Source organism: Conger conger, chromosome 17, assembly GCF_963514075.1.
Source record: "Conger conger chromosome 17, fConCon1.1, whole genome shotgun sequence".
In the NCBI taxonomy this organism is placed as follows: Eukaryota; Metazoa; Chordata; class Actinopteri; order Anguilliformes; family Congridae; genus Conger; species Conger conger.
The window spans coordinates 25,817,687-25,832,038 of NC_083776.1; the positions used below are offsets into that span (position 1 = coordinate 25,817,687).

At 44.3% G+C, this 14,352-nt stretch overlaps 1 protein-coding gene across 2 annotated transcripts; it reads right to left on the minus strand.

Moving 5' to 3' along the window:
* Positions 1–917: 917 nt before the first annotated feature.
* nme9 (NME/NM23 family member 9) lies at positions 918–11,719 on the minus strand. Of its 2 annotated transcripts, XM_061226990.1 has the most exons (19): positions 11,652–11,719; positions 11,505–11,562; positions 10,765–10,868; positions 10,433–10,504; positions 10,028–10,144; positions 9,773–9,848; positions 9,570–9,652; positions 9,374–9,466; positions 8,486–8,640; positions 7,897–8,096; positions 7,376–7,520; positions 6,453–6,560; positions 5,982–6,133; positions 4,680–4,824; positions 3,157–3,389; positions 2,749–2,802; positions 2,489–2,617; positions 1,553–1,621; positions 918–1,376 (listed from the first exon to the last, which is right to left on the minus strand). In XM_061226990.1, the coding sequence occupies exons 1-19, from the start codon at positions 11,682–11,684 to the stop codon at positions 1,360–1,362; spliced, it is 2,043 nt and encodes a 680-aa protein (XP_061082974.1). In that variant the 5' UTR covers positions 11,685–11,719; the 3' UTR covers positions 918–1,359. The 2 variants fall into 2 exon arrangements, with proteins under 2 accessions (XP_061082974.1, XP_061082973.1); XM_061226989.1 differs by lacking the exons at positions 918–1,376; positions 1,553–1,621 and adding an exon at positions 1,702–2,065.
* Between the last annotated feature and the right edge of the window lie 2,633 nt (positions 11,720–14,352).

The window sequence follows — 14,352 nt, forward strand, 5'->3', positions numbered from 1 at the left end:
GGCGGCGTTTCGGGGCGTGAGTCACGGCCCGGCGTCGGGGGAAGGGCGGGGGTGGGGCTCCTGGCATAAACCCGGCGTCCCCGCCAAGGCCCGGCAGGCCCCGCCTCCCGCCATCTGCTGTCGCGCGGCGCGCTAACGCGGCGGTAAATCACAGCGCTCAGCGCGGCCGCGGGCCCCTTCTGCAGACAGATAATACCCCTGTCACTGACACGGGGCCCGCGCCAAGGCCCGGCTCCAGATTTATCACGTCCCCTGCCGCGCCTTTTAAGGACGCCGGGGCCTCGGCGCGACCATCGCTCACCGCCGCCGGCTCGCGGCTGACAGCGGGCCCCGCGCCGCGGCTGCAGAGTTTACACCGCCGTACACGCGGCCCGGAGAGCAGCGCTGCCCCACCCAAAACCCCCGGCCATCTCCGCCCGCTTTAACGCCCACCCGACCGGAAAAGAAAAACCCGGTTTAGCTCCGTTAGTGGCTTTCGCTTGCATTAGCGTTAAGCTTCTGGAACATACCGTATTATTCCTCAGTCCATCTGTCGAAAAGGCCCTTTCCCCGTCTCTACTGTGTATTACTCAGAGCTGTTAGCACACTAAGTCAGCAGGCTCGTAAGAGAAGCAGGTCTCATTTTAATACTGTAATGGGCTTTAATGGATAACTCGCGTAAGCTGGCAAACCAAAATTCATCGCTTTTTAAGCTTTCGAACAGTAATCGTGGAGTAGGCCTTGTTTCATACGGGTGCACATTTTCTCTCGCGCACGCTCTGAAGTTGAGTGGCAGAACAGCTTTAGCAGCACTACTGTGTACATATGCTGAGTGACAGAAAACTCTGGAAGCCACAATAAACATGCACCAACTGAAAATCCAATCTACTTTATTCGCTACAACACTTGTGATTTATGTTGTAGATACATATGGAGCAAGTCAAGCACATTTAATTTAATTTTGCTTACCTGGGTAAAGTGACACTTTCGAGGTAACAATACAATTTAGAACATGATTAAATTACAGCACTGTAATCTTGCAGAGAGCGTACCGCAGTAATTAAAATCCACAAAAACTACCTTTTTCTTTCTTGTTTCCCAGGCAATGTTTGTTTTTATCATTTTTGTTTCTCCAATGATACTTTATATTGTTCAGGGACCGACAATCATACAGAAAGACATGCACCGAGGCAATCACAGAACATCCTCTCCACCTCCTTCATAGGGATAGATGAGACCTTAAGCAACCTACTGAATTAATAGGATACTGCTCTGAGTAAAAATGTGTTGGGACTCATTTTGGAAATCAAGACACTTTCCACACTCCTTGCTGCATTTTCCTGAGACATTTCCAGATGGGTCCTCCCAAGGCCTATCCAGTCAAGGTGGGGCTGTTTCTGTCACAAAAGACATGCGTTTACTGACTGAATTATCAAGACAATATTAGCAAGTGAAAGTAAGTAGAGTTTATTTGAAGGTATTAAATCTATGCAAGCAAATCAGCATAGAGCACTAATTGTAACCATTGCGTATAAAGAGCTTGACAGAGTCAGTTCTTGAGCCTTGATTTTACCTGTTTCCTCCCTCTGATCCCCAGGGTCATGTGCTTCTGTAGCCTCACTAGGAACAGGTGTCTGCTTCCCTGTACATCACATGAAATGATGTAAATATCGTGCAGCAAATTCAGTTTCACACTCGACACCTTTATCCAAGGCGACGCCACATGGCTTTCACTTCGCAGCTGAGTCACGGATACAGCCGATTAAAAATGGATGAAAAACAAGTTCAGCAAAGTTACCCAGCTTTAAGGTTCAGTACGATAACACCTCCCCTCCTGAGATTTCAACCTGAAAAGAAATCTCAGGCCCTCAACTGCTGTTTATATGGCAACTGCTGATTAATTAGCACTGGCCTTCCCCCGCGGGGCTGAGGGTGGCGCTGTGCCCGTCGGCTGGCGGGTCTGCAGTGTCCCCCTCTTGTGAATTTTGGGGGTTCTCGCCGAGCTCAGGGCTCGAGGTGACCTCCTGCGGGGGAGGGGTGACTCCACTTCCTGTTTCAGCCGCTGGGCCCAGCGATGCCTCTGGCTCTGCATTACAGGATGCAGACAAAATCAGCTGAGATGTGCTTTTATGGGTCGCCGAATACACTTGCTGCCATTTTACAACACTGACTACAGTACAAACATGCTGCCATTTTACAACACTGACTACAGTACAAACATGCTGCCATTTTACAACACTGACTACAGTACAAACATGCTGCCATTTTACAACACTGACTACAGTACAAACATGCTGCCATTTTACAACACTGACTACAGTACAAACATGCTGCCATTTTACAACACTGACTACAGTACAAACATGCTGCCATTTTACAACACTGACTACAGTACAAACATGCTGCCATTTTACAACACTGACTACAGTACAAACATGCTGCCATTTTACAACACTGACTACAGTACAAACACGCTGCCATTTAAAAATACTGTCTCCAGTTTGCCCACCTTCTTGGGCACTTTGGTCGGTGGGCTGTGATTGGCCCTCCGCTCCTCCTGGTTCAGAACTCTCCTCAGGGACAGGCCCAGGGGACTCTGTGGCAGTGGCAGCAACAGGGGAGGAGGCCGGCTCTTGTCCTGGAGGGGAACAATTATTGACAAAGTCCACTACATCAGGAGTTACACTATCCTGTAGGTTCCTTCAGCTTGGAGCCATTGGAGCCAATTATTTCTAACAGCGTTTCTTACTTCATAACACTTTTTCTCACCATTGATTTTAGTCTCCTCTGCATGTTCGTCTCCGCCAACCTCAGGTCCCTGGTCTGCAAAGAAAAGAAAGGCTGCATTCGTCAAGTGCTCATCACGTGACCCGATTCCGCTCAGCAGTTCGCTGATTGCCGATTGAGTTTGGCAGGCTTGTCAGAAAACCTTAGCTTAGGCAGTGTTCCTGCCCCCCTCTGTGTGATTAGCTGCTCAAACAGTTTAGCAGTGACTACACAAGAAAAAACACAAAATGAACACCAAGCGCTAAAACTCAGCAATCAAGGGGACATCCCTGGAATAGAATACCTTTCAATAAAAGGTACCCCTCTAAAACACCCTTGCAATTGTAAGCCTTCATGAATATGTGTGTGAATTCTGCAGCACTATGAGGGATGGTTCTGATGTGCCAGGACCTTGTGGGTCCCCGTTTGAGAGGATGTCCCCGAAGATGAAGTGGATCTTTTCGCTGGCGTGCTGTGGGTTGGAGGAGCCGTGGACGCAGTTCTGCAGGATGTCGGTGGCGAAGCGGGCCCTCAGGGAGTCGGGTGCCTCCTCTTTCGCCCGGGTGGGGTCCGCGGGGCCCATCATGGCTCTCCATTCCTCCACGGCGTTCTCCTTGGTGAGGGCCATCAGCAGGCAGGGGCCCCTGCGGGAAGAACGCAGAGCGGGGGCCACAGGGGAGAGTGTTAGCACACTGCGTTCTGAAAAGGAGCCACGCGCTACTTTCCCCAGCAGACCTAAACCTCACAAGCATTAGTTCTCTCTGTCCCCCAGTCCTCCATAAACAGACAGCTTGTTTTCCTCATCAGTGAACTACGATAAGGTGCTGAGATAGGCACCAGAAGGAGAAAGTTCAACTTACAGACAAGTCAATACTGTACCCTTGAATTGCATAGACTACAACTTTAAGGTGCAAGAGCACAGTTATTTTTGGATTGGAATGTTCTTAACTGAACATTCTACTGTTGATGTAACAATCACAACTGGTAATTGAAAGTGAAGGAGTTCTAGAACACTGACTTAAATACATTTTTAAAACCTTAAACCAGAAACTCCAAACTCCCAACAACTAGATCATGTACTAAGCTCTTCCCTGACGTTGTTCGTATGTCAACATCGATTAGAAGTTAAGCTATCTGACATTAAACCAAGATCAAAAAACAAGGGTACTTCAAGAACACCAGGTAGAGTCTCTGAGCATTTCTAGTTTGCTTGCTTAAAATAGTGATTGTTCAAGACTAATTCACATAGCAATTATCTTTCTCAAGATTAACATCGGTGGGATTCAGAGACATGGAAACTACCCGTGGATGATTCTAATTGAAATGTATTTTTTGTCTGTGAGGATAACCCATCAGATTTTCATTATAGGCCGGAGACAGCAGAACAAAAGCAGCAAAAGTTATCTAGACCAGAAAGCCTAGCCCTTCAGCACTAGGTCTGAACACTTGCATAACAGACTTCATTATAAGAATGAAAACTAGGCGAAAGCCATGCTCTTTGTTATAGGATATGAGATTGATGCATATTTGCTACTCCCTTTCAGGCCTACTCTTCTACTGGTAATCTCATGTAAGAGACCTTAATGGAAGATGCAATGGCCTGGCAGCATTTTCCACATGAGACAATGAATGAATGAAATTAATTTGGTTTATAATCACCAAATATCAAAAGAAGAGAGTTTCGCCCACATGTGGGGCTAGAATTGTCAAATGTTTCGGGAAGCTGACTGACTGAGAGAAGCCACCATCATTGTGTCTGTGGTTGTAATGTGCTGTTGGGAAAAATGACTACACCACTGCAGCATTTTTACAAGGTTTGTAAAAATTATTTTAAAAAATATACTAAATTAAACATTTATTTGTATACGATTATATGATTATAGGTAAAAATAAATATGGCCCGCGGCAGTACAGGGCTTTTTGCTACGTCTCACCGGGACATAAACTCCACCAGCTGGCTGAAGAAAGGCTTGTCTCTGTGCTCCTTGTAGAACTCCTCCGCCATTTCCTGGGACAGCACGGTCTCCTTGGTCCGGGAGATGGTGAAGCCGGCCTTCTGGATGTGCTCCAGGATTTCCTCTGTGGAGAGGTCATGGGACCCTGAGTTCTGGACTGGCAGTTACTTCAGCGAAGCCGTGCGGGGTTTGCAGCAGAAGTGACAGAACCCTTACGTCTACATCGAGCGCTGCCCTCCGTGCGTTTGCTCTCCGTGATTAAAAACCACAGCGTTTATCTGAGCAACCTGCGTCCATTGACAGCTAATTCCTTTTATCTTAATTGTGCCTCGCTGTGGCTTTCCTTTTCTCCGCATCCACGTTTGGGAATTTAAGCGATAAGGAGTTTTGTTGAGAAATAAATCAAACTAATCATAAAACATTTTTGTATTTTAATCAGGCAGATTGGCATTAATTGCGTAGGTTTTGAATTCAAAGCACAAAATAGGCTAGAGACAAAGACCTCATAGGGATGAAGTCAATTCTCAGCCTTTGAACTGCTGTCTGCAGATAAGCTGATCTTTACATCAGTGAAGCTTTTTGCAGAAGCTGAAAACAGCGTAAAAAAAATCAACAGTCAAATAATGTTTGGATATGTGAGAATGCTGTACTATGGCAGTACATTGGTGACACTGTGAAAACTGTCCAGTCAGTATCCTGCTATAACAAGAAACTTCTCGCTAAAACGAGATCCTTTCTTGTTAAAGCAACATACCAACACATTGGGTTATAATGAGAAAAGGATCTTCATATGTAATTATAACAAGAAATTATATTGGTATAACAAGTGTGCTTTCATATCTCATTATAGCAAAACGCAAAAAAAAATTTCAATGAAGGCCAATTTGTTCAGTGAATGGCTCGTATGGATGATTCAAGTTTTACTTTAGGCTCGAGTTGAGCAATCTGCTCTCCTGAGTCCCCTGCCAATATACTGCTCTTTAGTTGTTTACTTCAGAATTAAATAAACAAAATAAGAATGAGAGCAATTATCAGTTTAATCGTAAAATCGCCACCTCCCCTAAAACTATCCCAGCTATTACCCACACTAAGATCAAAGAGGCTTATCGTACTCAGACTGTTTGGACATGCTCAGAAGTATTTTTTTGGGTTTTCATCCTCTGTTTATTGTAAAATAAGTGCAATATTGATTTTCGAGTGAAAAGATTTTTTGACACGCAAGATGTACGGCTGCGATTGAACAGTGGCTGCCCATTGGCCGGCGCTGGCACATGACCCCACCTTTGTGCCCGTCCAGGGCGTCGGGCTTGATGACGGCCAGGGTGCGCTCCCGGGGGAAGAAGAACTCTATTTCACGCTCTGCCTCCTCCTGACTCCCACTGCCGTGAATCTGGTTAATGGGGTCGCTCTCCACCGCGAACTGGGCTCGCAGGCTGGGGGGAGAGGTAAAGGACAGAGATCACATGGCCTTTCACGGAAGCAACGGGAGGTGTTAGCCACGCTGTCCGGACCTGGGTCAAAAGTGTAATTGTTTTACACTTTTCTAAGCTTTAGTGAGGTTTAGTGAGGAAAAATCATAAGCACAGAACAGTATTTGAATCCAAAACAATTACGAATTTGACCCAGGTCTGCCACTATCTGAGATTGTAACAAATCATAACCTTTTCTTGCAGTAGTAACATATTTTTCTCTGAAATGGAGTAATAGTAGGTTGGGTTTCACAGGAAGTGTCTTCCTGTCACCCAGACGCACCTGTCAGGGTCCTCTTCCTTGGCCCTGGTGACATTTTTGGGCCCCAGTATGTCCCTCCAGCGCTGAACAGCACCTTTCCTCACCAAGGCAAGGGCCAGCACAGGCCCGCTACAGACAGACGCACAGACACAGACACAGACCCATGGACACAGACCCATGGACACGGACACATGGACACAGACACAGACACGGACACACACAGACCCATGGACACGGACCCGGACACAGACATGGACACAGACACACAGAACATGCTCCTTAGTTCATCCAAGCAGCAGGGATGTATCTCTTTAAAAGAAAGTTTACTCAGGGTGAATATACTGAGCCAGATATGTCTTATCGGTTTTTTGCATTGTGCAAAAAAACAAGTTTAGTATCACCATTTTATTTATTTGCTTTAAACACAGGCTGATGCAGATACGTTTCAGGTGCATTTCCTTATCAACAACTAAATTGTTTTTGGGATATCTGCTTACCATCAAGTCCCTGAAGGAACAGATCTCATTACTGAAAACTACTCACAATGCAAACTATTTTCTCTAAAACAGCGTAAACCTTGCAGTGTTTTGCCCAACTTGCTGGTAGTGTTTCTATGTGGAGTTTACATGCTTTGATTCTCTGCAGCACTGAGGAGTCCTGTTGCAATCCTGTTGCTTCTGTGTGGTGACAGAATGGTTTTACAGCTCCCTTACTGTTCTGGTTGGTGGTTTTGGCATGAGTGACACTGTGGTTAACCAATGAAGAGCAGTAGTAAGGTCATGCTTCAATATGAAGATGGAGTGGCTCTATGGCTATCAGGTTGCACTTGTTTGTGGTACTGGAGTGCTTCTAGAAGCCCAGCCGTGTTTTCTATTGGATAGTGGAGCGCTTGCGTGGCCAACCAGTGATGCTTCTGCATGAAGTTCGGATGCCAGCGTGGTTACCTGGTCATGTTTTGGAGGAGCGCGGGGAAGTAGTCCTCCTCCTGGTGCTGGCTGTAGAACTGTCTGACCTGCTCCTCTGTCAGCATCACCTCCTTCTGGAGGGCTACAGTGAAGCCTGCCTCTTCAATACGAGCCAGGATCTCCTCTGCAGACCCCACACACATAAAACAGAGACAGCCAGGCTAGCTTCCTCACGACACCTGAAGACATCTCACTCTTACTGGTCTGAACCCAACAGAGGGAAGCTGGCTGCTTACACTTCTGTGATGCTTGATAAAATGTAAGCACTCTAATATTTAATATGCTGTGAAATAGGCCTGGGGCACATGAAGTACATAATTTAATTGAATTCAAATACTTTTCTGAGCTGGTCTGGGGTATTGGAAAAAGTGCAAACCCCACCTTCTGGTCCTCTTGGTCCTCTTGAGCACAGAAAAGTATTTGAATCTGAAACGATTGCGTATTTGACCGAATTCTGCTGTGAACTCCTGTGGCCCTGAGGTTTTTTCCATTAGCCCCACCTCTCTTCTCTCTGGCCGTGTCAGGCCGAATAATAGCCAGTGTCCTCTCCACTGGGTACTCCTCTATCCCATACTGCTCCAAATTAGAGGTAGTTCTGAAGTTAGGGAAGAAGAAAGCCAGCTCCCTGCTGGCCTGGTCACTGTCTTCACTGCCATGCAGGGCATTGGACAGGGTCTCTGTTCCATACTGGGCCCTTAAGCTAGAGAGAGAGAGAGAGAGATATGATGGTAGCATTTGATAATTGTGTGCACTGGATTAACACCTGGTTCTACTTACTGTCTTAATCGATCTGGAAGCAGTAGGATGCACTCTTTCACAGTAGGCTTTTGTATGTTGGCTTATTTTTAAATTAATAAATAAATGTAAAATGTAAAATGTTACATATCATTTGCTACATCAGATGACATTCATTTACTGTTACGACTTGGTAGGGATTAAATGACGGTGAGCTATTTCGTAATATGTAATACCATAGAATTGAAAGAGTGTGTACTTTCTTTTATGTAATGTGTGTGTGTGTGTTTGTGCGTGTGTTTGTGTGTGTGTGTGTAGGCAGGAACAGGGTGCATTCCTCTCTCAGACGCACACCTCTCTGGCTTGTCCCTCCGGGCCTCTTCAGTGTCAGCTGGACCAATGAACTCTCGCCACGCGGGGATGACATCATCAGAACCCTCCTGCCTGGACACCACCAGACTGTGGCAGGGCCCGCTGGACATGAACTGCACCAGCTCCTCGAAGCACGGCTGTGAACCAAAGCACACATCCAGCCAGTGTGTAGCAGAACAGCCCTGTTCTGACAGCACCCTCCAGAGACATCAGCCATGCGGTATAAGTCACCTTTTCAGGACAGTTCTACCACATACAATGTAGGTGATGTCACCAGCACAATATGCTTTGACATCACATCATTGTCATGCATTACACCAAGTTCCAGCAAATGTGACCTCATCACCACCACAATCAAGTTTAACATGCTATTTCAGTTGTGCTTTCATTCAACAACAATGGCATAACACTATCCACGGTATAGACAGTGGAAACCATATCTTGCTGTGCAGTTCTATGAAAATAAACCATGTCATTATGGTCAACCACCTCATCTCTGTGTCAAGACCACACCACACAACCCTGCTATGGGTCATCTTCCTATGACTGTGCAGCCAATCCTGGTTTACTTCTCTCTTTTCTATGTGGCAAACCAGAGGAAGACATGCATCCAGTTAGCACCGCTGTTTGAACGGGGGTGAGCTGACAGCCTGCCCTGCGTGTTTGAGGGCTAGCTTCCCGGTGCCTCAGGAGGGCACTCAGGGTGTCTTCATCTCCGCTGACATTTCCCCCACGCCGCTCCTGCTCCAGGCTGGAGTCTGAGCAGGGAAGCCTCCGCCCTGATGGTCCAGCGTGAGGCGGCCCAGAGGGGGACTGACCTTCTCCCGGCACCGCCTCTCTGGGTTCGGCTCAGTCTCCCTCCCTCTTTACCTCGCCTGCCTTGTGCTGGTAGAAGTCCCGAGCCTCCAACTTGCTCAGAGTCCTCTCCTCGTGGGCGAGGATCTCGAAGCCCGCCTCCTGGATCTGCCGAAAAGAGAAGGCCGACCGCATGATATTATTTGCCGGTGCAGGAGTGACCGTTCTTTTTAAATATTTTGACATTTAAGCCTGCGCTTGGTGGTCATACCTTCATCATAATTTCATTTGCTTTGCCGTGCGCGACAGCGTCCGGTTTTATTATCGCCACCGTGTACGATTTGCTGGCGGGCACTAGAGAGTGAATAAAAAGTATATACAACTATCACAGTTCCAATATTACAAATACAGCAGGTCTCCATGACGTGAAGAGCAAACGTCAGACATTTCTCACTGTTATCAAACTGGTCTCACCGAGTACATCTTCATCACTTTGCTCATGGTCAATGACCTCCTCTTCTTCCTCCGCATTCAGACCTTCATCCCTCACCTGCAAAGTTCATTTATATAGACAAAAGTGAGCCAGTCATGCACAGACAACAAGTATGTCTTTGTACATACGGTACATACGTGTGTGTGTGTGTGTGTGTGTGTGTGTGTGTGTGTGTGTGTATGTGTGTGTGTGTGTGTGTGTGTGGGTGGGAGGGTGGTTGTGTGAGTGTGCCTCACCACTCTGCGTTCTGCTCCCTGTTCCAGAACCTTCTTCTCCTTGGCCAGCTCTTCCACCACCAACTTCTGCAGGAGAGGAGCATTTGCTCCTCGCAAGACGGCAACCAGTTCTCCACCCTGACCACATAAAGACACTGTCACACACGTCTCTACTCCAGCTATGATATATCCCCAGATTTCTGAGAAAAATCTCCTCAATTCTTTGGAATGCTTGCTGAAAAGATTAATTGGCAGATGACTAAATGCGATGATTACTGAATCCACAAATTTAATCATTAATACTGAATATCAATGAATAAATAATCAATGACCTTACCTTACTGATGAATTAATTATTTATATGCCCTTATACACATGCTGCCTACCCCTCTGCATTGCAGTAAATGATTCAGAGGTAGCACTCACTCCATAGAACAGGAAGGTAGGCTCACACTTCCCTCTGTACTTCTCCAGGGCATCAATGCTGTCTGCTTCTGCCTGGAAACAGTTATAGGCAACAAAAAGGCAACAGTCTGAACATTTCCAGTGCTGAAACCATCGAAAGTTACATTTAAAAGTGGTTCTCAGATCAAACTACCAACTAGCCAATTCACAGTACTTATGCAGTTTAAGATATATATATATATATATATATATATATATATATATATATATATATATATATAGACTTACGTGCTACATGATTTTTTTCAAGCGTTTGCATTATAATGACTTTTCTTGTTTAAATGCAAACCTACCGTGGCGAAATGCAACAGGTCATCCCCCAATTCGTTCTTCACTTTCCGGAAAAGGCTGACTACAGCGCGACAGGGACCACACCATTGCTGATACACATCGATCACTATCCGGAAAGAACAACATAGCCTTACAATAGGTAGCGACACGAAATGCTGTCCCGTTGTGCAATACTGAAATTACACACAAGATGGCAGCAGTAGACAGCCTACTGTATTTCATTTTTCGTTTACCTGACGAAAGATTTTTTTATCATTACAAAGAGAGATGGACGACATAAAATGAAATAAATATCTGAAATCAGTTCCACAACTATATAAGTCTTATACTGCTGACAATAGCTGCTGAGGTTGGAAGGTATATAACAATGTCATGGAAATGTGAACTTTTTAACCAATAATGTAACACTTGTTACACTGTGATGCTACACTTGTGTAGACCCTATAGGCTACTCTCGAAAACTTTCAGTAAAATGAAACATGCTGCCACCATTTGCCCGCCACGTGATGACATTACAAAAAGATATGTAAAACAGTGTGACAGTGTAATTCATTAATCGTAATACTTCAAGCATGTTCATAAAAAACTGGCATCACTTTTCCGGTCTGCGCTGCCAGACATTGGCTACATAAAGCAATACAATGACAAAACAATCGTTGTTAATGAAAATATCAGTCAGTGCTTTATAAGGTGTACATTACAGAAGGCCTTTTGCATGCGTTCAGCCAAGTCAAGTCCTTACCATTCAACCCTTTTATTGCTAGCATTTCATCCCAATGCTCTTGGTTTGTGGCAGCCATCTGCAAATATATTTACGCAAAGGTCACCATGAAGTTATGAATAATATAATGTTAAGCAATGCGACAAACAGACAGTAACTTCAACGTACCTGCAAACTCACTTCTTTCTTTTTTCCAGCCATTGAATGTATTCGTTTTAAGGAAGAAAAAAAAGTGAAATCACGTTTTAGATGCTATATTGTAACGTTGGCATCATTTGTGTGGCCAGACCTGGAACTGTGACGTTTATATAATTAAATTCTAGCTTTGAAAAGTGTTCTTTCGTGCGTATTTCTCTCAAACAAAAGCATAGCTTACTGAGGGCAAAAGTACCATTGAAGTTACGGTACGAACTTAAACCGACCAGTTTTGCGGGTACGAAAGCAACACATTTGTTTGGCGTCCCTGTTGCTTAGCAGTTTCACACCACGTGATGGTTCTTTTGCGCCCCAGTAAATACAATGTTCAACATTTATATTGCTAACATTTAGTACGCGGCAGGGCGTATGTTTGTACATTAGCGTTTGACAACCTGAATATTTTAGGTGCCAGTATTATTTTGCTCAGTGGGATTCACTGCCTGTTTTTGCTTCATACATTTTAAAGCAGTTCCTTTGCCAATAATTCAATTTATGTTTCATATTGCATACAGTATCTAAATATTTGTTCCATAAATAACCACTACATTAGAACGTATTTTCTAAAAACATCAATTCTGATCTTGACATTATGAACTACTGATATAGTATAGTCAATGTCTGGTGAATGTTTATTCATTTAAATAGTTATACTATTTGTGACTGACAGGGGGCAGTAGTGTTTTAGTGTATAACATAGGCCTCCTCTTAGCCCTCTCCTGCAAGTCCCAGCTGCAGGTTATGCACCCCAGTGAAACCCAAGCAGATCCTGATGATATCCAAACAACATGTGTACAGTGGAGAATGACACACTCAGACTGTGCTTGGAGTGGTTTTACACATTGCCAGGATGTTGATTGTGTGTGTGTGTGTGTGTGTGTGTGTGTGTGTGTGTGTGTGTGTGTGTGCTTGTGTGTGTGTGTGTGTGTGTGTGTGTGTGTGTGCTTGCAAGGCATTTCAATTCTATTAAGCAATAATTTCTAGTCATTCTATGTGCATAACTGAACTAGAAAAAAATGTAAATGGTAGTACAGTGAGTGAGCCCGGATGCAGTAAATGTAATGTGATCACAGGTGGTTTTCCATAGACAGCAGGTTCATTTCCACACGCTGCTGCTTGTGCATTTTGTGAATAGCTGGCCATATGGGCAGCTGCCATACAGGAAACGTTATTCATTTCAAGATGTATATTGGGAAAGCGAATGGAGCCTTGCTGCTGGAAATATTAAATAGATGCAGTTGCTTGTCATCAGCTGCAGTTATGAATCCAATTTGGAAGGGAATGTTCATAGTCATGCTCCATTGACTCATCTGTGTGTTTCGCCTTTGTGGAAAGGCAGTAATGAGAAGTGTTGTTTGCCCAGAATCCATTTTATTCTTTTTGAATTTCATCATTGAAATTGTAGTCTGCCTTTTGTGCTGTGCAAGGTTACACAACAAACACATTTCACCTGTACATGATTAACATTCATGATTTTGCTTGCCAGCACTGCCACATATTACACAATTATTTCATTACACAGTCCCTGAATCTAATAGTTTGTCCTTTTGACATCTTCACTTTTGTATCTCTCTCCCTTCATCTTCAGTTTCCTTTTCTGTCCATTTCTGCATTGCTTGCACTACCTGCCTCATTCACCAAGCCTACCATATGTACATGTACCCATCCATCCACTCATCTATACATCAACCCCATCAGTCATCCATCATATCAAAATTTTTTTTTCATTTTTTTCAAATTCTTAAAGACATTATAAAGAGGTTGAAAATGATTAGAAAACTTAATATTTAAATAAGTACCCTTTCCTACTGGCTATATCAGACACCTGAACACGATGACCTACAGTACAAATAGTTATGGCAGTGAGGCCAGATACACAACATAATGGATGGCACTACCTCATACTATAAATTAGTGTCTAGTCTTTTATAATCTGAGCAAGCTGCTCTCAACAGCAACCAGAAGTTTTTGTTGATTAAATTCAGGTCACTGAAGATTAGTGTTTAGCTACGCCCATTCCGCGGTTCATGACACTTCTTATTACATCAGTACCTGCAGCACAACAAACATAAACTGGAGATCCTAGACTCCCGTTCCTCTGGCCCATTCCTTTCAGCTGCTGTCCCCGGGAGTGACGAAAGTTGTATTTCAGTTGTGGTTTACTTTGGGCGAAAGGGTTGATAATGACACGTGTAGTAGATGGACTAAATAAAAGTTAAAAGTTAAAAAATATCTTAAAAGGGATGCAGTCATATCAGTTTCACGACTATGTGAGTCTTAAATAGCTGATAAGAATGGCTTCAGTTGTTGCTGGAAGGTAATTATTAATGTCAGGGAAATGTGAACTTTTAAACCAGTAATGTAACACTCTAGCTGTGGCGCTAACCTTGTGTAGACCCACCGTATACACTCAAAAGTTTTAAGTAAATTTACCTCCTTTAGCCTACCACATGATGACCTTATAAAAAGGTAGATGAAACAGTGTGTTTTACAGTGACAAAATAAAAAAATGCCTTTGTTTAGGCTAACATTAATTATTTCATTGTAATACTCCAATGGTGACGTTGGCGGCAGCGTTAGAGAGGATTGTGGGATTATAGTGCACACACCGCTCATGAACTGAAAAGTAGACAAACATTGGGCTGTGGTTCTGAGGTCAGATAATTAAACCCAA

What these genes read in the sequence shown, in the direction of transcription:
- nme9 (XM_061226989.1), bottom strand. Translation starts at nt 11,684, where the DNA reads ATGGCTGGAAAAAAGAAAGAAGTGAGTTTGCAG. An exon ending in AGCAATAAAAGGGTTGAATG is followed by an intron (nt 10,869 to 11,504) that starts GTAAGGACTTGA and finishes CTTTCCGGATAG; the next exon opens with TGATCGATGTGTATCAGCAA. An exon ending in ACCTGTTGCATTTCGCCACG is followed by an intron (nt 10,505 to 10,764) that starts GTAGGTTTGCAT and finishes AACTGTTTCCAG; the next exon opens with GCAGAAGCAGACAGCATTGA.